Below are 20636 nucleotides of genomic sequence, written 5' to 3'. Positions count from 1 at the left end.
GCCACACCATGTGTTACAAACCAGGGGGTCTCGGGTCCAGGACCCCACTGCGAGAGAACAATCCATTGGAAGCTTCACACTTGGAGCCTCCCCTTCCCCCCTGCCAGTCCCCCGCCTGCACAGGATTCCACCCTGTGCAACCTGCCCTTTAGTTGAACGTGTATCCTTCTGCTATTAAAACACTGTGCTCTTGGGGCATCTGGGCGGCTCAGCTGGGTGGCTCCAGTTCCCTTCCACCCCAAGCCCCTGCCTCTCTTCCTGCCTCACTTTGTCCTCTTGGAACACCATCACTGTATCCACGGCACTCGAAATTGTATTCACCTTATTTCTTCTCCATTCCCTCACTAGACTAGAAGCCCTAGAAGACTAGAAGAGAGGGATCTTGTACTTCGTCCTCTCCTGTGACCCCAGGACCTAAAACGATTCCTGTCACATGCTGAGTGCACAACAGATTCTTGTTGAATGAATGCCCTCTAGTACCCTTTAGAAGCATCTCTTAGGAAACAGGCCACCCGGCTCCCACTCCTTCTCCCTGAGAGGCCAAGTCTGCAAAAAACAGGAAACCTGACCACACTTGGCTGGAGACCACTGCTGAAGGGGATAAGGAAACAGTAAGACCGAAGACCTCCAGGAGACGACCCTGACCCAGACGCTAGCCCTGGCCCTCATACCTCCTTGTTGTTATGAGCCTGGAAGGCCCCTCCCTCTCTGGGCTGGAGCAGATGCATGGAACTCTCTAACCCTGATCACTGTCTTTGTGTGTGTGCGCGCATGCGTGCACGGAGGAGGGGGTAGATTCCTGCTGTGACCGAGTAAGGGAAGACAAGACCTCACCAGGCAGGAGTGACTTTTATTTGAAGCCAGAAAACACCTCTCAACTGTAATCTGTGACCGTAAAAAAAAAAAAGAAAAGAAGCCAGGACCCAAAGGGCCTGGGGAGGGGAAGGGTAATGGGTCCTGTTAGGCCACATAGGGGAAACGAAGCAACAGCCCCTCATGGGGCTCCACGTTTAGGTGCCCCAGCTCAAGAGAGGCCCCCTCCTCACGGCCCAGGTGGGTGCTGAGCAGCAGATTGACCTTGGTTGGCAGGCTGGCAGTGGCCGGCAACCTGGCTGGTTGGCCGACATCCCCGAAGTTGAGCACTACCAAGAAGCGCTCGTTCTGATCCCACTGGCGGACGTAGGCGAAGAGGTCAGGCCCGGAGGAGAGTACATGGAAATCCCCGTGCAGCAGGGAGCGCTCCTTGCCTCGCTGATCACTCAGTCGCCGGAAGAGAGAGAGGAGGGAGCCAGGGTCTTCATTCTGGCCCTGCAAGTGATGGTCACAGCAAGAAAGGATAAAGGACACCCCCGGGCGCAACCTCCTACACGCCACCTGCCCACCCTCGGCCAAGCAGGTCTGGCCCACCCCAAACCCTTACCTTTACAGTCATGTTGTTACTTCCAGGTTCTGAGGTGTTGGGGAAGCTGGATTCATCCCAGGGCATGATTGGAGCCTTCACAGGCTGAAAAGCCAGGAAAACAGGATTTGGGAAAGGCCTGGGCCTGCTCTCCCTTCACCTTCTGTTCCCAGCCCCATCCGTGTAGAGCCCCCCCCCCAACCGCCCCCTGCTGCCCCCGACGCTGGCCTAACTTCTACTGGATAAGCAAGGCCGGCCCCCGAGTCAGGTCCCTGCCCACACTATCGCATCAGCGTGGAGGGCTTTTCTCCCAGCCACAGGGTTAGCTCCCTCACTGCCCTCCACTCCCCGCTCAGGTGTCTCACTAAATCTTCTGTGGCCACACGATGGCAAACATCCCCCATCCCCTGTTCTCTAGGCCCCTGACCCTGCTCTCTTTTGCACAGCACTTAGCAGCACTGAGCACCTGTAATTTTTTTTTTTTTTTTTTTTTTAACATTTACTTATATTTGAGAGAGATAGAGGCACAGCGCAAGTGAGGGAGGTGCAGAGAGACAGGGAGCCACAGAATCCAAAGCAGGCTGCAGGCTCTGAGCTGTCAGCCCAGGGCCGGACGCGGGGCTCCAACTCACAATCCGTGAGATCGTGACCTGAGCCGAAGTCAGGTGCTTAACCTAGACTAAGCCATCCAGGCGCCCCAGCATTGGGCATCTTTATTCTCTTTGCTTATTATCTAACTTCCCCACCTCCAGCTCTTCTGTGCATTGCTGTGTCCTCTGTGCATAGCATATAGGAATTACTCCAGAAAACCGTGGAATAACTGCACGACCAGTTCTGTAAATATCAGCTTGGGTGTCAACCTCTAACCCTGCGGCTAGAGCTAAGTGAACACCATGCTCTTACCCCATCTCAGCACTGGCTACCATGCGTTTCTCTTACTCCTCTGGGTCCCCCACTAAACTAGGAGTTGCTGGAGGGCACAAGCCCAGCCAAATACCTACCTGCTGCCCACTGAACACATGAATGAGAATGAACGAACCAACCAACCAACCAACGGATGGCTCCCATATGGAACACCTACCAGGTACCAGGCATCGCATCTTCAAATATGCTTTCATTGAATCCCAACTTCCCTCCAAGAAATGCAAGGCCCCAGAAGAGGTGATCAAGACTAGGGCCGTGAAATAAGTTGCCGAGGCCACGCGGCTACCGTGGCTGACCAGGAGTCAAACGCAGTTCCCCCAAGGCTCACGTCTACTGGCTGCCATCCACAGAAGCATCGTGATGCGGGAACACAACCTCCCCTACTGCACCAGGGAGGCAGCAAGCCATACCTGGCCAGGCAGGGCAGCGGCCTCCAAGCCGATCTCATCTCCGTAGCTGAAAACCGGGGTCCCTGGCAGGGTGAAGAGCAGCAGGTGGTAGAGGCGGAGAAGATGAGCCGGCACGAAGGAAGTCAGGAGCCCCGCCTGAGACAACTGCAGGGATGGATGCACTGGTGAGCCCGAAAGCCCGTCTCTGCCTCCGTCTGCCCACACCTTTCGTCAAAAAGGCCTCCTCCCCCGCCTCGTCCCCCGACTGTGGTACTCACGCTCCAGCTGCACCAGCGACTGTCAGTGGCATTCAAATACTGGGTGACCAAGAACTCTATATGCTTCCCGGTGGAAATGGAGTCTGACAGGTATGAGCTAGTCAACAACAGGTCCTTAGTGGATCCAAGGAGGCTCAGAATCTGCTGAAGGTCAGAGGACTCAGTCCCTGCGATCAAGAGCCTGCAGAGGGCAAGGCAGGGGACAAGGTTGGTAAAGAACAAGCAAAGAATGAAAGTGAAGAAAGTTCTTTGGGCTAGGAAATCGCCCATTCCTTGGGTCTGGCACTCTACTGGGGGGTTCCCACCATGAAGCTGAGTTGGAGGGGGAGGTCTGGCACCTACCTGTCTTCGCTGAAGCTCTTGGTGATGTTCTGCCACTCAGCCAACAACAAAGACGCATCCTAGAAGAAAAGAAACAAAGTCAAGGAACAGAGAACGCCAACAAGCCCTGACGAGTCCCTCTGCTCTCACCCAGACTCTGCCTCTCACATGGAAAGAAACTCACCGTCAGATTCTCCACGTCCCGAACCTGGAACCCATCCACACCAGCCTGCAGCCAAAAACTCAGAGCATCCTATAGGGAGGGGGCAAAACAACAGAGGAAGGGCTTCAACACTCTGATGCAAAGGCTTAGAAAATCCAGCCCCTGCTAAACCTCACCTACCACGCACTTCCCTATGACCTTGGAAGAGTCACCTGCCTTGACTGGCCTCACTTAACCATCAGCCTTCAGCTCCGTCCCATTCTACACCATCACTGATTTTTTTTTTTTTTTTTAAGTTTATTTATTTATTTGGAGAGAGAGAGAGAGAACACGCATGAGCAGGGAAGGGGCAGAGAGAGGGAGAGAATCCCAAGCAGGCTTCACACTGTCAGTGCGGAGCCTGATGTAGGGCTCGAACTCACAAACGGTGAGGTCGTGACCAGAGTCCAAACCAAGAGTCAGATGCTTAACTGAGCCAGCCAGGCGCCTCTCACCATCACTGATTCTTAAAATTATAGCATTTCACTTCTGTATTCCTCCCCATTACAAATCACACAGCTTCTCCTTTGATATAGAAAAGGCCTAAGAGAAAAAGTATGTTGACAAACATAACTTCACTTAGGACTGGCTGGGTGGCTCAGTCTGTTGAGCATCGGACTTTGGCTCAAGTCATGATCTCACAGTGTGAGGGTTCAAGCCCCACATCAGACTCACTGCTGTCAGCACAGAACCTCACTTCTGGTCCTCTGTCTCCCTCTCTCTCTGCCCCTTCCCCTGCTCACATGCTCGCTTGCGGGCTCGGCGCTCTCTCTTGCTCTCTCTCTCTCTCTCTAGCCAAGATCAGAAGACAAGTATACTTACTCCTCTCCCGGTGTCCTGAGGCCAGGGGAGGGTGTGTGTAAGAGAGCAGGTCAGAGCAAAGCCAAAGATGAAAGAGTGAAGTTCAAAGCACAGCCCCAGGGCAGTTCAGATGAAGATTTGAGAAGAGAAGCCAGCTCTGCAAAACAGGCCCAGGCCTGAAGTCCTGGCATTGGTGGGCACAAGACATGGAACCCCACCCCCAAGACCCCTTTTCCCCTTTCTGTCTCACCTCTTATCTCCATTTTCACCCGAGGCTACCAGTCCTCAAGCCATACCATCTGAAAACATCCCCTCATCAATAACTTTTAAGAGATTTTATTTTGTTCTATATCCCTGCTGAACTGGCCAGTGTCCTAGAACCCAGGCATTAGGAGCTTGGATAACAAAGTCCCACTTGCAAGCCTATAGTCTTGTATAGTCTATACTATACAAGGTATAGTGAGCCTATACCTGTACTCAGGGAAAGCAGGTTACAGAAATGAGACTACTTGAGACTTCAAATCCTAAGCACCTCAAGCCCCTCTGAACCCTAGCTTCTTCACTGACAGATTAGAGATGAAAGAGACCGTGTGTGGTTACAGAGAAACTGAGAACACATATCCAAAATACTTGGCATGGTCCCAGACGCATAAGACCACAATGCTTACAACTTCAGACTGGGCTCCCCTCCAAAATACATCAAACAAGAACTGGGAAACCAGACGCGGCAGGATTCCCACAGAGAAACAGCTTCCTCTCCCCCAAAGGAAGAAAAGTCAAACCCTGGCACTGTTACCATCAGAGTCGAGGAAACAAGGAAAATGAGTGACCAGAAAAGTAACAAGCAAAACCAGGGAGCACTGTTGGCCTACCCTCTGCCTGTGGGAGGGGTGTGCCAGCTTGGCTCCAAGGAGCAAGGGGCCCCTCAGCTGGAGCCAGGCTAGTTTACAAGGGCTTGCTAGAAGGATCAACACAGCCCCAGCAGCCAACTCCCACCTGCCATCGGCGCCAACACACTTACTTACCTTCATCTTGGCGGCCACAGTGTCGATCTGAGTGGGGAGGAACCATGAGTTCTGGCCCTCATAGTTGGGAGTGAGGTCCAGAATGACCCGGATGCCTGGAACAATGGAGAAAAAAAAGGGAGTCAGGAGAAAGACGTTGGGATGTCAGGAAAGGGAGCAATCAACAAATACAAGTTGGTGGACTACTCCCTATGTATCACTTGGCACAAAAAGCTTAGATTTGAACCCTGGCAGAACCTATTCCATTGAAACAAAGATGTGAGTGGAGGGGCTGAAAATCTTATCGGGCAGAAGGCATGTAGTGTAGTCGAGAAGGCTAACCTAGGGGGCCCTGGGCTCCCCACCCCCAAAGTGAATCCTCTTAAAATAAGACAAGATTCTATTTGGATATCGTTCTCAAAAGGATCCATTCCTTTACAAGTTTAAAGAACACTGAATCAGCAAAAGCCTACATTTCGCAAATAAGGACACTGAAGCCCAGAAGGTAAGTGAATGCGCACACATCCAAGTAGAAAGTCTCTGCACCGCCTGGCAAAGTAATTTTAGGCTGAAGCCTAACAAACTGCAGGGAGCTTGTATCTGCCTTAGAAAACTCAGCCAGACAGGAGTAAACCAAACAAAAACCCTGTCCTGTCTTTTCTGTGGCCAGAAGGCCAAGCCCTTCCCAGCTGCTTCCTTGGCAACTCCAGGACACCCACTCTTTTTCTTGGCCGATTGCAAGAGATTGTCAAAATCTTCCTTGGAGCCGAGAACAGGGTTGATCTGTTCCAAGTTGGTCCCAGCGAGGTCATCTTTCTGGTTCTTGTGAATTGGGCCCAGCACAAAGCCTTTCACCTTCAGGGTGCTCAGGTAATCAAGGTGCCTCTTCAGGCCTGAAATGGGAAAGCAGATTTAAAGTGAAGGCCCTCTGAGGGGCACCTGGGTGGCTCAGTCGGTTGAGCGTCAGATTTCGGCTCAGGTCATGATCTCAGAGTCTGTGAGTTCGAGCCCCGCGTCGGGCTCTGGGCTGACAGCTCAGAGCCTGGAGCCTGCTTCAGGTTGTGTCTCCCTCTCTCTCTGCCTCTCCCCCGCTCATGCTCTGTCTGTCTCTCTCTCTCTTTCTGTCAAAAATAAATAAACATTAAAAAAAAAAATTTAGGGGCGCCTGGGTGGCGCAGTCGGTTAAGCGTCCGACTTCAGCCAGGTCACGATCTCGCCGTCCGTGAGTTCGAGCCCCGCGTCAGGCTCTGGGCTGATGGCTCGGAGCCTGGAGCCTGTTTCCGATTCTGTGTCTCCCTCTCTCTCTGCCCCTCCCCCGTTCATGCTCTGTCTCTCTCTGTCCCAAAAATAAATAAACGTTGAAAAAAAAATTAAAAAAAAAAATTTAAAGTGAAGACCCTCTGAGAGGTCCTTGATCGCCCCTCTTCTCTTCTCCCCTCCCGCAGGAAGTGTTGGGGAACAAAGTGTTGGGCCTTGATGGCCCCTCTTCTCCCCTCCGGCAGGAACTAAGTGTTGGGGGGAAGTGAGCCTGAATCACGAGACTCAGAGGAGCTGACGCAAGGTGCCCGGTGCATTACTTCAGAAACCGTCAGCTACAGGCTTCACAGGGTAAGTGAGGACGCTGAGTCAGCCATCCTCGTGGAAGAGGGCGTAGGGGCAGTTTTCTTCAAAGAAGGAACGGAGAAGCTACATCTCCGGCTTGAGGGTGCGGGACCGAGTACAGAATGGGGTGGACAACCGTCGGCGTCAATCTGGGGACAGGATCGGAGCCGGTGGCCCGATAACCCAGGGTCGCGCCCACAGCTCACCCGCTAGGTCGCCCTCCTCGTGGCCCTGGAAGGCCAGCAGGTCGCCGATGCGGTAGAGGGCGCCTTTGTGCCACCAGCTCTGCGCGGGCAGCTCGCGGCAGCGCGGCGCCCGCACAATGATGACCACCGCACCCGCCAGCATGCCGAGCCAGCCGAGCCAGAAGAGCACCAGCAGCGCCCAGCGGGTGCGCACCCAGCCGGGGCTGCCCGCCACCTTCAGCAGCTCCTCCTTAGACAGGCCAGTGAACTTGGCCGCGGCCGCTGCCTCTGCCTCGTCGTCGGCCACCTTGATCTTAACCAGGCCGTTCTTTTCCGCGCCGCTCGCCACGACTACGGCCATGGCTGCCCCGGACGCCGCATTCATCGGCTGCTTCTCGGGCTCCATTTCGTTCAGCTCCACCTCCTTCATGTCCACCTCAGTGTCCTGGCTCATGATGCCTGCGGAACCGGCGATACGATGCAGTCTGAGATCAAGCGGTGGCTGGACTCCGGCCGCGACCTCCCCGCCCCAACTCGGCCTCCGAAGAATTCGCGACCACGCGCAGCTCAGGCTACAGTGTTCGCGTCTGCGGTGGGAAAGGCGCAGCCTACCGGAAAGAGACGGGGAGCCCCGCCCCTGCCCGCCCCTTAAAGAGGAACGGCCCCGATTCCTCTTTCTGAGACAACACGGGTGGGCGGCGGTGGGGGGACTCGGCTCCGGAGCACGCTTCCCACCGCTGCGCGCCTCAATTCCCTCCTCTCGAACCTGTTTACCCCTAAAGTTCCTCCTAGTCGAACGCTAAGAAGGTTGAGCGCGGAGCCACCTCCAGGTGGGCGGAGTCTGATTTGTCTCCGCCCCGAGGAGTGGAAAGGGAGGGGACTTCCAGCACCGCGGGTGTCCCTGGGGCCCCTCTTCGCCGCCGTCGAAGGCTGGGCCCCAACGCCGTGCTCCGTTCGCCCCTGGCCCTGGGCTCCAACCACCGCGTGGTGGGCCCAACTTCGCACGGCCGCTGGCGCTCTCAGAGCCAGCCAAACTCAGCTTCTTCCCTTTCCCCCACCTAGCCTTGTCTCCTCAAGCCTTTGGAACTTGGCGCCGGATCTCCGCTTCCCCGCAGGGCTTACTCCCACTCGTCCTTCAAGACTCATCTTGAGCTCATTTCAAATAATTCATCATGCAGCAACTATTAAGTGCCCACTACAATACTTTGCTGTATTAATTTTATTGAGTTAACTGTAATGCAGTCTTCTCCCTGATGTTTTAAGATGAATCTGTTCGGACAGGAGAGTTGAAGCTGACCCCACCCCCCACCGCCCGTCTTCCCCTACCCCAACCCCCCACCGCCAGTTTCTGGCGCCAGGATGTCGGGCAGCTAGGAATCCGACATCCAGAAGAGCCAAAAGCCTGATGGGCTGTAGGAAACATTCCAAGGTTGGGCCTCAATTGGAGGCACCCACCATTTTCCTACAACAGACCAGACTCTTCCCCACTGTTGCAGGGCCTCCGACAGATTAGCCCAATCTCCCCCAGGGTGCCAGGATTCCCTTACCTCCTTATCACTTCACTATGCTAAGCCTTGGAGGCAGCCGCAGATGATGAGACAAGCTTAGGGCAAAGCATAAACTAGCACCCCGCACCCCCCCCCCTTCAGGTGGGATACATGTGATATTCCCCGGACACTCCTGGCTACCAGAGAACAAAGGAAAGGGGTTTAAGTGCTTGCCATGGTAATGAGGGAAACTAAAGGAAATGAAAAATTTAATTCCCTTACTGCCTATAGCCCATGACAAGTCCTCGAGACCCGAGACCGACAGAGTGATCTCCCTCTAGGAGCTCAGCTGCTTCAAGGATGACGCTTTGCTGGGGCCAAAGAGAACCTTGGTTTAACATTATCCCAACCACGAGGATCCTGTAAGTCTACTTCCTTTATCTCAACTGCCCCAGGATATATGCTGGCAATCATGCTCCAAGCTTTTAACCCCCCCCCCCCCTTATACATTTGAAGGATCTCATGACTGAGATTTTATTTAACGGTAGTAAGTGAAACAGTAATTTCCCTGGCAACAACTAGCTCCTCAAGGTCGTGGAAACCTTGCTTCCAAAATTCCTTAGAGACGTACTCTATCCCTGACCACCTCCCAAGCTGAGGGTATATAATAAGTTACCCATTGTGACCCCAGTGCAGCTCTTCCTGCCCACGGGTCATGTCCCCATGCTGTAGTAAAATTATTGCACCAAAGACGTCCTCAAGAATTCTTTCTTGGTCATCGGCTCCAGACCACCCCACCGTCACCCCAAAATTTCATCACAGAGGCCTTGAAGACCACCCAGCTTCCCTCCACAGAGATTCTGGGATGGAGACTAAGTGGAGCAGAGACAAGATTCATAGCAGGGACTGCTGGACATCAACACCATGGGGTGCAGACGTTCAGGAACTGCTTGTTCCTGCCCAGTGCCAGCTGGATTATTTTCAGAGAGGAGCTGAAGGAAACAAGTTCTTTCTCCCTCTCCCACCTGGGCTGGAAGCCAAGGTAGCTGTGTGTTTGGAAGAAAGCAGAAGCCAAATCTAAAGAAACAGCAGACAGGAAGGGGGGCCCAAGGAGAGTCAAGGGTGTGAAAAGGCTCATCTTCTGCCATTCCCTTTCTGCATGCCAAAGCCCATACCCTACCCCCACCCTAAGAGAGCCAGAACCGATTCCTAGAGGGAGGCAGGCGAGTGGACAGAGGGTGGAGTTCAGACTACTGCGCAAAGATGATAAGTCCAAGGTACCCTGGGCATGGCAGATAAGTGCCAACCAGAGGCTCTGAACAGACTTTAACAGGGTTGAAGTTCAAGGTTGAGAACTGGGTTCAGAAGCTCTCCTTGAGATTGTCCAACATTACACCCCTAGAAACCTAATATCTCACTCACAGCCCTGTGGTTCCAGACAGATGAAGCCAATTCCTTCTGCGTGCAGTAAAGAAGCTAACAACTTACCCTCCAAAATTTATGATCCCCACGCCTTCCACAGGGATTGGGCCGCGGGCGTACGTGGCGGCGTAGCCCCCCCAGTGACATCAGCCTTCAAACACCTGGCAGTCTTACAGTACAGCCAGCTTTGTCAGGCCTCTGCATCTCTGGACATGCCATTCCGTGTTTTTCCCGTCCTGTTCTGCCACTCGGCCTCATTAGTTCCCATTCATTCAAGACCTAGCTCAGATGACAGTTTTTCTCAACTTCTCCCAAAGAGCTATTTTCCATCTACCTCTGCCACAACACATATCCTGTTTGTTTATTGCATTTCCTTTTCTGAGCGTCTGTTTGCACTTCAAGACGCGTGGCAGAGACCTTGTGCAATTTGCTGACGGACCTGCCTGTTCAGAGATAACGTATAGTAGGCACTTCATGAGTGTCTGGAAAATGAGTGGATGAACTATGCCAGTCGAACCCAAATACTTCCCTTCTTAGAAACAACAAAAGTAGCGTATGAAGATAAAGGGATAAAAGTGAAAAGAAATGTAAACAACACCACATTATATCATAAAAAATGAAAACAAGGGCACCTGGCTGGGTCAGTCGGTGGAGCATACCACTCTTGATCTCGGGGTTGTGAGTTCGAGCCCCAGGTTGGGTGTAGTGATTACTTAAAAACAAAAGTCTTTATATTTTTTTAATGTTTATTTATTTGGTGGGGGGGGGGGCAGAGAGAGAGGAGGAGAATGAGAATTCTAAGCAGGTTCCATGCTGTGAGCACAGAACCTGACATGGGGCTCAAACTCATGAACCATGAGATCATGACCTGAAGTGAAATCAGGCGTTGGTTGCTTAACCGACTGAGCCACCTTGGTGCCCCAAATACCAAATTCTTTAAAAAAAGGAAACCAAGACTTGTTACTCTTCAACCAAAAGAAAGTAATAAATCTGGGGGAAGGAGACGACCGGAAAACATGGAAAGACTGTACAGAAAGAGGCAGAATGTGACTAGAGATCCTCAGATCCTTCAATGACTTTTGATATAAAAACATATAAGACTTAATATTTACTGTAGGAATGCAAAGTAGATCATGAACAAATATTTTTTTAAGTTTTATTTAACTAATGTCTATACCCAATGTGGGGTTCAAACCCATGCCCCTGAGATCAAAAGTCACATGCTCTTCTGACCGAGCCAGCCAGGTGTCAGGAAAAGTATATGATTTGTCACGAAGAATTAAGCTTTCAAAACAAGGCTGGGACAGGATGGCTCAGTCGGTTGAGCGTCCACCACTCGATTTCAGCTCAGGTGATGATCTCATGGTTCGGGCGTTCAAGCCCCACATTGGGCTCCATGCTGACAGTGTGGAGCCTGCTTGGGATTCTGCCTCTCTCTCCCTGTCTCTCTTCCCCTCCCCACTCGTCCTCGCTTTCTCTCTCAAAATAAATAAACTTAAAAAAACTAAAAAAAAGAAAAGAAGACTGAGACAACGCAGAGAGAAAAGGCAGCTCAACAATCCGGAGACCACGTGAGGCTACACATCTTTAATACTTTATGCTCAGGCAGACAGATGAGGGTTGGGCCCTGAAACGCAGAGCGCTAAGTGTACAGAGAAAATTCCTTTCTAAACCCCTGTTGCAAAAGTCCATGTCACATGTTTCCCAACAAATAAGGATTACAGTTGAGCCTTCAACAGCACAGGGATTTGTGGCACGGTCAAAACTCTGCGTGTAACTTCTGACTCCTCAAATACTTAACTACTAATAGCCTACTGTTGACCGAAAGCCTTACCGATAACATAAGCAGCTGATTAACACGTATTTTGCTTCTGACATGTCCATCGACCTTGGGGAGTTCAGACATTTGAAAAATGGATGATGGCCGAAAGTTAAAGAACTGAGCATTTGGAGGTCAAAGCGCTAGGGAGATGAAAGCCGAGAAGGAGGCCGACCCTCAGCCAAAGGGGCTCACTTGGCAACTGTCATTTGAAGCAGTGACGTTGGAATAATATTGTTATTACGAATCCTGCAGGAGGGACCCTGGCTTCTAAAGAAGAGAACCGTCAGGGTTGTCTCAGTGGAGGATGGGGAATGTGAGGGGGGATAAAAGCCAGAAAGAGGAGAGGAAATACAGCCAAAGCCATCGCTTAGAAGAGAAATAAATGTGCCATCTCAAAAGTACCTGATTCTAAGTAAATTAGACAATGAACAATAATGCAGCAGCAAGCCTTTCTCTCTCATTGCAACCAGATAGTAAAAGAGAGAAACATGGGGCGCCTGGGTGGCTCAGTTGGTTGAGCATCTGACTCTTGATTTTGGCTCAGGTCATGATCTCATGGTTCCTGGGATGACGGGATTCTCTCGCTCTCTTTCTCTCTCTCTCTCTCTCTCTACCCCTCCCCCTCTCGTGCTCTCTCTCTTCCTCTCTAAATAAATAAATAAACTTTTAAAAAGTAGAAAAAAAGGGGCGCCTGGGTGGCGCAGTCGGTTAAGCATCCGACTTCAGCCAGGTCATGATCTCGCCGTCCGTGAGTTCGAGCCCCGCGTCAGGCTCTGGGCTGATGGCTCAGAGCCTGGAGCCTGTTTCCGATTCTGTGTCTCCCTCTCTCTCTCTGCCCCTCCCCCGTTCATGCTCTGTCTCTCTCTGTCCCCAAAATACATAAACGTTGAAATAAAAATTAAAAAAAAAAAAGTAGAAAAAAAGAGTAACAGCAGAGATATAGCAGATCAACCTATGGAAGAAACAGAGAAGCATTTGTAACATAGTATCCTTGGATAGATGACATCAGATATTTAGCTGATCAGAGACAGAATACTGATCTCATCCAAGAGGCTACATAGTAATAAGGGATTAAATTATCCTTAAAGTGGTGACTGAAGTCCCCCAACATCAGCTCTTTCTACCATTGTGGTCACACGATACTGGTGGGTATTGGTATTTTTCCAGCGTCTGTGACCTTCAAAACTTTCTATCGTCACATCCTTTGGAAGAAAATCTCTAAGTGCAGCCACACTCACGAGGTCTGGCATTAAGCTCTGCCTCCTGGATGGGAGGGAGTATTGACATGAATTACTGGAGATTTTCTGTACAGGAGATTTATCTCTTCTCCCTCATTTATCTGGTTATTTGTTTTTTGTCAGTATGGACTTGTGCATATGTATTTTATCCTTTGGGTTAGAATTCAATACTATATTACTGGGGGGTTTTCTCAAATTGTTACAGCTTTGGCCGCTGTGAGCTCTTTTAGGTTGGCTCTTTCAATACATTTCTCTTTCTGCTGTCCCCCTGCCTCCCCCCACATACAGTTTTTTTGAGCACGTTCTTTACTTCCTGGCACTACAAAATGGTCCAGGCTCATCTTGTTAGGGCCCCAGCCCTAGAATCAGCCATATCTCCAAAGAACCCTGGTTCCTTTTATTGGGAGAACGGTATTAGAAACCAAGATCTGGGCACTCAGATGTCTTCTCCTTCTCCTTCTCCTTCTCCTTCTCCTTCTCCTTCTCCTTCTCCTTCTCCTTCTCCTTCTCCTTCTCCTTCTCCTTCTTCTTCTTCTTCAAGTTTATTTATTATTTATTTTGAGGGGGAAGGGCAGGGGAGGGGCAGAGAGAGGGAGAAAGAATCCCAAGCAGGCTCTGTGCTGTCAGCACAGAGCCCAATACAGGGTTCAATCTCACCAATGGTGAGATCATGACCTGAGCCCAAATCAAGGGATGCTTAACTGACTGAGCTACCCAGGCCCCCTTCAGGTGTCCTTTGATGAACAAAAGTTATCCATCAAAAATGTTATCAGTCTTGGGGCACCTTAGTGGCTCAGTCAGTTGGGTGTCTGAGTCTTGATTGCGGCTCAGGTCATGATCACAGAGTCGTGGGATTGAGCTCCACTTTGGATTCTGATCTGAGTGTGGAGCCTACTTAAGATTCTCTCTCCCTGCCTCTCTGCCCTTCTTCCCCCACACCTCATGTGCTCTCTCTCTCTTTCTCTCTCTAAGATTAAAAAAAATAATAAAATGTTATCAGTTTTGGTGGGATGGCTGGGATTGAAAAAATAGGGGTGCCTGGCTGGCTCAGTTGGTGGAGCATCCGACCCTTGATCCCAGGGTCGTGAGTTCAAGCCCCACATTGGGCATGGAGCCTACTTAAATAAATAAGTAAGTAAGTAAGTAAATAAATAAATAAATAAATAAATAAATAAATAAGTGTTTTCTCTTATGGCCCACATTTTTACTTTTGACGTCTTATTTTAAAATGTATTATTGGGGCACCTGAGTGGTTCAGTCGGTCGGGCATCCAACTCTTGATTTCAGCTCAGGCCACGATCTCACAGTTTCACGAGTTCGAGCCCTGCGTGGGGTCTGTGCTGACAGTGTGGAGGCTGCTTGGGATTCTCCCTCTTTCTCTGCCCCTCCCCCACCCACACTCTCTCTGTCTCTCTCAAAATAAATAAACTTTATAAAAAATTTTAATGTATTATTTGTTTTGGAAAATATTATTTGGTGTGTTATTTTGAGAATCTTTCTTTTTGTTTATTTGTGTGTGTGTGTGTGTGAGAGAGAGAGAGAGAGAGAGAGAGAGAGAGAGAGAGAGAGAGAAACACAAGTGGGGCAAGGACAGAGAGAGAGGAAGACAGAGTCTGAGGCAGGCTCCAGGCTCTGAGCTATCAGTGCAGAGTCCGAGGCGGGGCTCAAACTCACAAACCCTAAGATCATAACCTGAGCTGAAGTCTGCGTTTATCTGACTGAATCACCCAGGCACCCCTAAAAATTCTTTCTTTAAGGCCTGAAAGATATTCATCGACATTTTCTATGCAAGAAGGTAAGGTTTTGTTTTTGACATTTAAGTCTTTAATCCACCTTTAATTGATTTTTTATTTATGGTAAAAGCCAACCTCGCCTTTTTTATAAATGGGTAACTGTGATATGATAAAAGCAGAGAGAGAGAGAGAACACGAGGGCGCAAGAAAGGGCGTGAACCTTTGTCCCTAGTTCCTGGCGCTGAGCTCCTAAATCTCTTGGAATTCCTGTGTGATAAGAAAGCCTCTTCCAAAGACACCACTCTTGGTGGTAGCTTTGGGGCAGAGACTGGCCACCAGAAAAATCAAGGCATGACTAGAGGGTTGTAACTTCCAGTCCTATCCCCCAACTTCCAAGCAGGGGGGGAGGGGCTGGAGACTGAGTTAATCACCAAGGGCCAATGATCATGCCTGCGTAATGGAACCTCTGTAGAAACCAATCAATGGGGTTTGGAGAACTTCCACGTTGATGAACATGTACCAGGAAGGTAACCCACCCCAAGTCCACAGGGTCTGAAGATCCTATGCTTGGAACCTTCCAGACATCACCCCATGTACCTCTTCATCTGACTATTCATTTGTATCCTTTATAACGTCCTTTTTTAATAAACTGGGAATAGTAAGTAAAGTGTTTCCCTGAGTTCTATGAGCTGTACAACAAATTGTGTCCACACAAAAACCTGAACACGGATGTTTATAGCAGCTTTATTCATCATTGCTAAAACTCAGAAGCGACCAAGATGTCCTTCACTAGGTGAATGAAGAAACTGGTACATCCAGATAATGGAACATTATTGAGCTATCAAGCCACAAAAATACAGGGAGGAATCTTAGATGCATATTGCTAATCTTAAATGCATAAGAAGCAAATATGAAAAAATCTACATACTGTATGATTCCGACTATATGACATTCTGGAAAAGGCAACACTATGGAGACAGTAGAAAGATCAGTGGTTGCAAGGAGTTCTGGCCCGCCCCCCCCCAGGCTGAATAAGTGGAGGGCAGGGGATTTTTAGGACCAGAAGACTATTCTGTACAATACTGTAATGGTGGATACATGTCATTAGACATGTGTCAAACCCCACAGAATGTACAACACAAAGAATGAACCTTAATGTAAACCATGGTCTTTAGTTAATAATAATGTATCAGTATGGGCTCATCAACTATAACAGGTGTACCTCACTAAAGCAAGATTTTAATAGGGGAAAGGGTGGGAGGTGGAGAGAGGGTAATGGAAGATATGGGAACTCCATTCTTCCTGTCCACTATTCTGTAAACTTAAAATTGCTTTCAAAAAATAAATTATATTAAATAAATAAATTAAATAAGGTGTTTACTACAGAGAAAACTAAAACTCAAAAGTTTAAAGAAATGGATCCTCTAGCAAGTTTAGAACAGATTCCCTTTCATCCTCAAATTAGACAGCAGCATTAGAACTGATTACCCAGTTTCTTTAAAAGAGTACTATAGGGGCGCCTGGGTGGCTCAGTCGTTAAGCGTCCAACTTCAGCTCAGGTCACTATCACTCAGACCGTGAGTTCGAGCCCCGTGTCGGCCTCTGGGCTGATGGCTCAGAGCCTGGAGCCTGCTTCTGATTCTGTGTCTCCCTCTCTCTCTGCCCCTCCCCCGTTCATGCTCTGTCTCTCTCTGTCCCAAAAATAAATAAACGTTAAAAAAAAAAATTTTTTTTTTTTAAATAGTACTATCAAGGGGCGCCTGGGTGGCTCAGTCAGTTGAGCATCTGACTTCGGCTCAGGTCATGATCTCACAGCTTGTGACTTCAAGCCCCGCGTCAGGCTCCGTGCTGACTTCTCAGAGCCTGGATCCTCCTTCAGATTCTGTGTCTCCCTCTCTCTCTGCCCCAACCCACTTGCATTCTGTCTCTGTCTCTCTCAAAAATAAATAAACATTAAAAAAAATTGTTTTAAATAATACTATCAATAATTTAATTCCAGCATAGTCACCGTATGGTGTTCTATTAGTTTCGGGTGTCCAATATAGTGATTCAACAATTCCATATGTCACCAGGTGCTTATTGTTATGCCCAGAATTCGTGATCCCCAAAGACCATCCAGGAGCCGAGTCTGATGCAAAAGCAAAGAGCCTTTATTCAAGCTAGCTCGAGCTCAATCCCCTACCTGCACCAAGGCAGCGGTGAGATACCAGAGAGAGAGAGCGAGTTTCAAAAGCACAAAGGTTTTATAGGGATCATGGCCTTAGCCGATTGGCTGGGGAAGGATAGACCAATGGCTGCCAAGGTGTGGTTCCAGATCAGCAATTATCGGCATCACCTGGAACTTGTTAAAAATGCAAATGTTGGGCCTGGTGGTCACAGACCTAATAAATCAGAAACTCTAGGGGTGGGGCTCAGCAATCTGTGTTTGAACAAGTCTTCCAGGAGATTCTGATGCACCTGAAGTTTAAGAACCACTGTGTCTGAGGATCTCTAACATGTTTGGCCTCAGTGTATACAGAACATTTTTCACTGGTCACCTATTAACCATTGGCTGTCAGCCTTGCTGTGCTATATAAATACCTAGCACCAAACACCATCCCCAGAGACTCTGATTAATTGGTTTGGGGAGGGGTAAAATGCTCCCAGGTCATTCTAAGCCTGGACAGGGTTGAGGGCTCCTGCCTCTGGCCCCTACCTGAGAGAAGCCCTCCCTCTTCTACTCACACTTTCCACGCCTCTCATACTCCCCTTCCTCCCACCTTAGACTTCGGAAGAATGCATCAATCTTCATCAATCGGTAGCCTGCTTTCTTAGAAAACATAAGTTACTCAAGGGGAGGAGGCGTGGTCTGAGGTTTGAGCGGGAACCTCTTCCTGCGGCCATGTCAGGGACATAGTCACTAGTTGGCCGGCCTAGGTCTGCTCTTTCACTTATCACAAGTGCCCTTGTTAATCCCCATCACCTATTTCACCCATCCCCCCACCCACCTCCCCTCTGATAACCATCAGTTTCTTCTCTATAGTTAAGAGTCTGTTTCTTGGTCTGTCTCTCTCTCTTTTTTCCCCTTTGCTTATTTGTTTTGTTTCTTAAATTCCACATATGAGTGAAATGATATCATATGTCTTTCTTTGACTTATTTCACTTAGCATAATACGCTCTAGTTCCATCCACGTTGTTGCAAATGGCAAGATTTCATTCTCTTTTATGGCTGAATAATATCCTATTGTGTATATATACTACATCTTCTTAATCCTTTCATCTATCAATGGATACTTGAGCTGCTTCCATAACTTGGCTATTATAGATGATGCTGCTATAAACATACGGGTGCATGTATCCCTTTAAATTAGTGTTTTTGTATTCTGGGGGATAAATACCCAGTAGTGCTATTCGTGGATCATAGGGTAGTTCTATTTTTAATTTTTTGAGGAAACTCTTTACTGTTTTCCTTAGTGGCTATACCAGTTTGCATTCCCACCAACAGTGCATGAGTGTTCTTTGTTTCCAAGTTCTTGCCAACACTTGTTGTTTTCTGTCATTAATTTTAGCCATTCTGATGAGTATGAGGTGATATCTCACTGTAGTTTTGACTTTCATTTCCCTGATGATGAGATGTTAAGCATCTTTTCATGTGTCTTTTGGCCATCTGGATGTCTTCTTCGGAGAAATGTCTTTTCATTTCTTCTGCCCATTTTTTAATTGGTTTATTTGGTTTTGGGGGTGTTGATTTGTATAAGTTCTCTTTAAGTTTTATTCATTTAAGCAATCTCTATACCCAGCGTGAGGCTCAAACTCACTACCCCAAGATCAAGAGTCGCATGCCCTTCCAACTGAGCCAGCCTTGTGCCCTGTATAAGTTCTTTATATATTTTGGATACTAACCCTTTTTGGATATGTCATTTGCAAAGATCTTCTCCCATTTAGTTGGTTGCCTTTTAGTTTTGTTGACTGTTTCCTTTGCTGTGCAGAATCTTTTTATTTTGACGAAGTCCCAAATAGGTTATTTTTGCTTTTATTCCCCCGTCTCAGGAGACGTATCCAGAAAAATGTTGCTATGGCTGATGTCAGAGACCTTTCTGGCTGTGTTATTTTCTAGGATTTTTATGGTTTCAGGTCTCAAATTTAAATTACTATCAGTAATTTACAAAATACAAAATAGGTAACTAACATTCAATTGGGGGGGGTAGGGAATGAGACCTAAATGTTTTGCTCTACTTATAGAAAATTCTATACAAAAAAGTCCAAATTGAGGGGCGGTTGGTGGCTCAGTTGGAAGAGTGTGTGACTCTTGATCTTGAGGTGGTAAGTTTGAGCCCCATTTTGGGTGTAGGGATTACTTTAAAAATAAAAAAATCTTTTTTTGGTAATTTTTAAATTAATTAATTATTTATTTATTTATTTATTTTTGAGAGAGAGAGAGAACGAGCCAGGGAGTGACAGAAAGAGAGGGAGACACAGAATCTGAAGCAGGCTCCAGGCTCTGAGCTGTCAGCATAGAGCCCGATGTGGGGCTTGAACCCACAAACTGTTGAGATCATGACCTGAGCTGAAGTTGGATGCTCAACCCACTGAGCCACCCAGGTGCCCCCAAAATAAATTCTTAAAAAAAATCCAATTGAATCTAAAAATTATTAGATTAAGAGTTCAATTAAAAAAACTAGACGCAGAACAATTCTGTTCTGTATACCAGTAGCAAACAATGAGAAAAAAAAAATTTTTAAGTTGCCATTTATACTAGAAACTGTTAACCTTAAAAATAAAACTGTCAGTTATCTTACCAGAAAAAAAAAAATGAGTTTATTCAGGAATACCAGAGAATTGCAATTCAGGACATGTGGGAAATTTGCAACAGTCTATAAAACTGAAAATACTCTTGCTGTTCTCTGGAAATGTCACTCCTAGATGCATACCCCGGAGAAACTCTCATACATGTGCACAAAGCAACATATGAAAGATTTCACTGCCACGTCAGTTACACCAATATATATTTGGTAACCTGAAAAATGTTCTATCACTAAGGGACAAGATCATCTGTAGAAAAATCTCTAAATAGAGCACTATAAATAAATATTAAAGAACCAGGACATAAAAGACAAGTAAAATATGTGTCAAAAATATAGCATTAAAGAAAGAGGGGAAAGAGCAGATTTATCTTAAAATTTTTTCCCAAAAACCAAAAGACATAGTGGAATGCAACAGTCTGCATTTTAACTGACACTGAGTCCAAAAGGGAGAACCATACCATTCATGGGGGTACTGCAATATCGGGTTGGTTTGTAGAATAGATGGAGAGAGCCCCTATTCAATCTCTCTGTTCCCAAAACCCACATAATAATAATAATAATAATAATAATAATAATAATAATAAACTTGATAAAGTATCCTCAGGTACAGGTTTACAAGATACTAAATGATAAGAACACATACTATTCATGGGGCGCCTGGGTGGCTCAGTCGGTTGAGCATCCAACTTCAGCTCAGGTCATGATCTTGAAGTTGACAAGTTTGAGCCCCACATTGGGCTCTGTGCTGACAGCTCAGAGCCTGGAGCCGGCTTCGGATTCTGTGTCTCCCTCTCTCTCTGCCCCTCCCCCGCTCATGCTCTGTTTCTCTCTGTCTCAAAAATAAAGATAAACATTTTTAAAAAACCATTTTTTTAAAGAACACATACTGTTCTTGATCTTGGGCCAAGAAACAAAGAAACAACCTACAATTAAGATTCCCAGCAGAACTCGCTTCCCAGCTGTCCCTTATAAAATTCCACATCCTCAACTCTTCCAAAAACCAGTCTCACCCCTCTATGAGAGAGCTTCTCCTGGCATACTTCTC

At 48.0% G+C, this 20636-nt stretch overlaps 1 protein-coding gene across 1 annotated transcript; it reads right to left on the bottom strand.

Annotated features, from left to right (window-relative positions):
• Nucleotides 1-830: 830 nt before the first annotated feature.
• SLC3A2 (solute carrier family 3 member 2) lies at nt 831-7857 on the bottom strand. Its single transcript, XM_040465933.1, has 9 exons — nt 7127-7857; nt 6038-6211; nt 5340-5434; nt 3496-3564; nt 3333-3391; nt 2991-3171; nt 2734-2877; nt 1421-1504; nt 831-1308 (listed from the first exon to the last, which is right to left on the bottom strand). The coding sequence occupies exons 1-9, from the start codon at nt 7557-7559 to the stop codon at nt 961-963; spliced, it is 1587 nt and encodes a 528-aa protein (XP_040321867.1). The 5' UTR covers nt 7560-7857; the 3' UTR covers nt 831-960.
• Between the last annotated feature and the right edge of the window lie 12779 nt (nt 7858-20636).

This window comes from Herpailurus yagouaroundi, unplaced genomic scaffold (assembly GCF_014898765.1).
Source record: "Herpailurus yagouaroundi ecotype Mexico unplaced genomic scaffold, PumYag 569, whole genome shotgun sequence".
Taxonomy (NCBI): Eukaryota; Metazoa; Chordata; class Mammalia; order Carnivora; family Felidae; genus Herpailurus; species Herpailurus yagouaroundi.
This window is presented reverse-complemented; position numbering and strand designations above follow the sequence as displayed.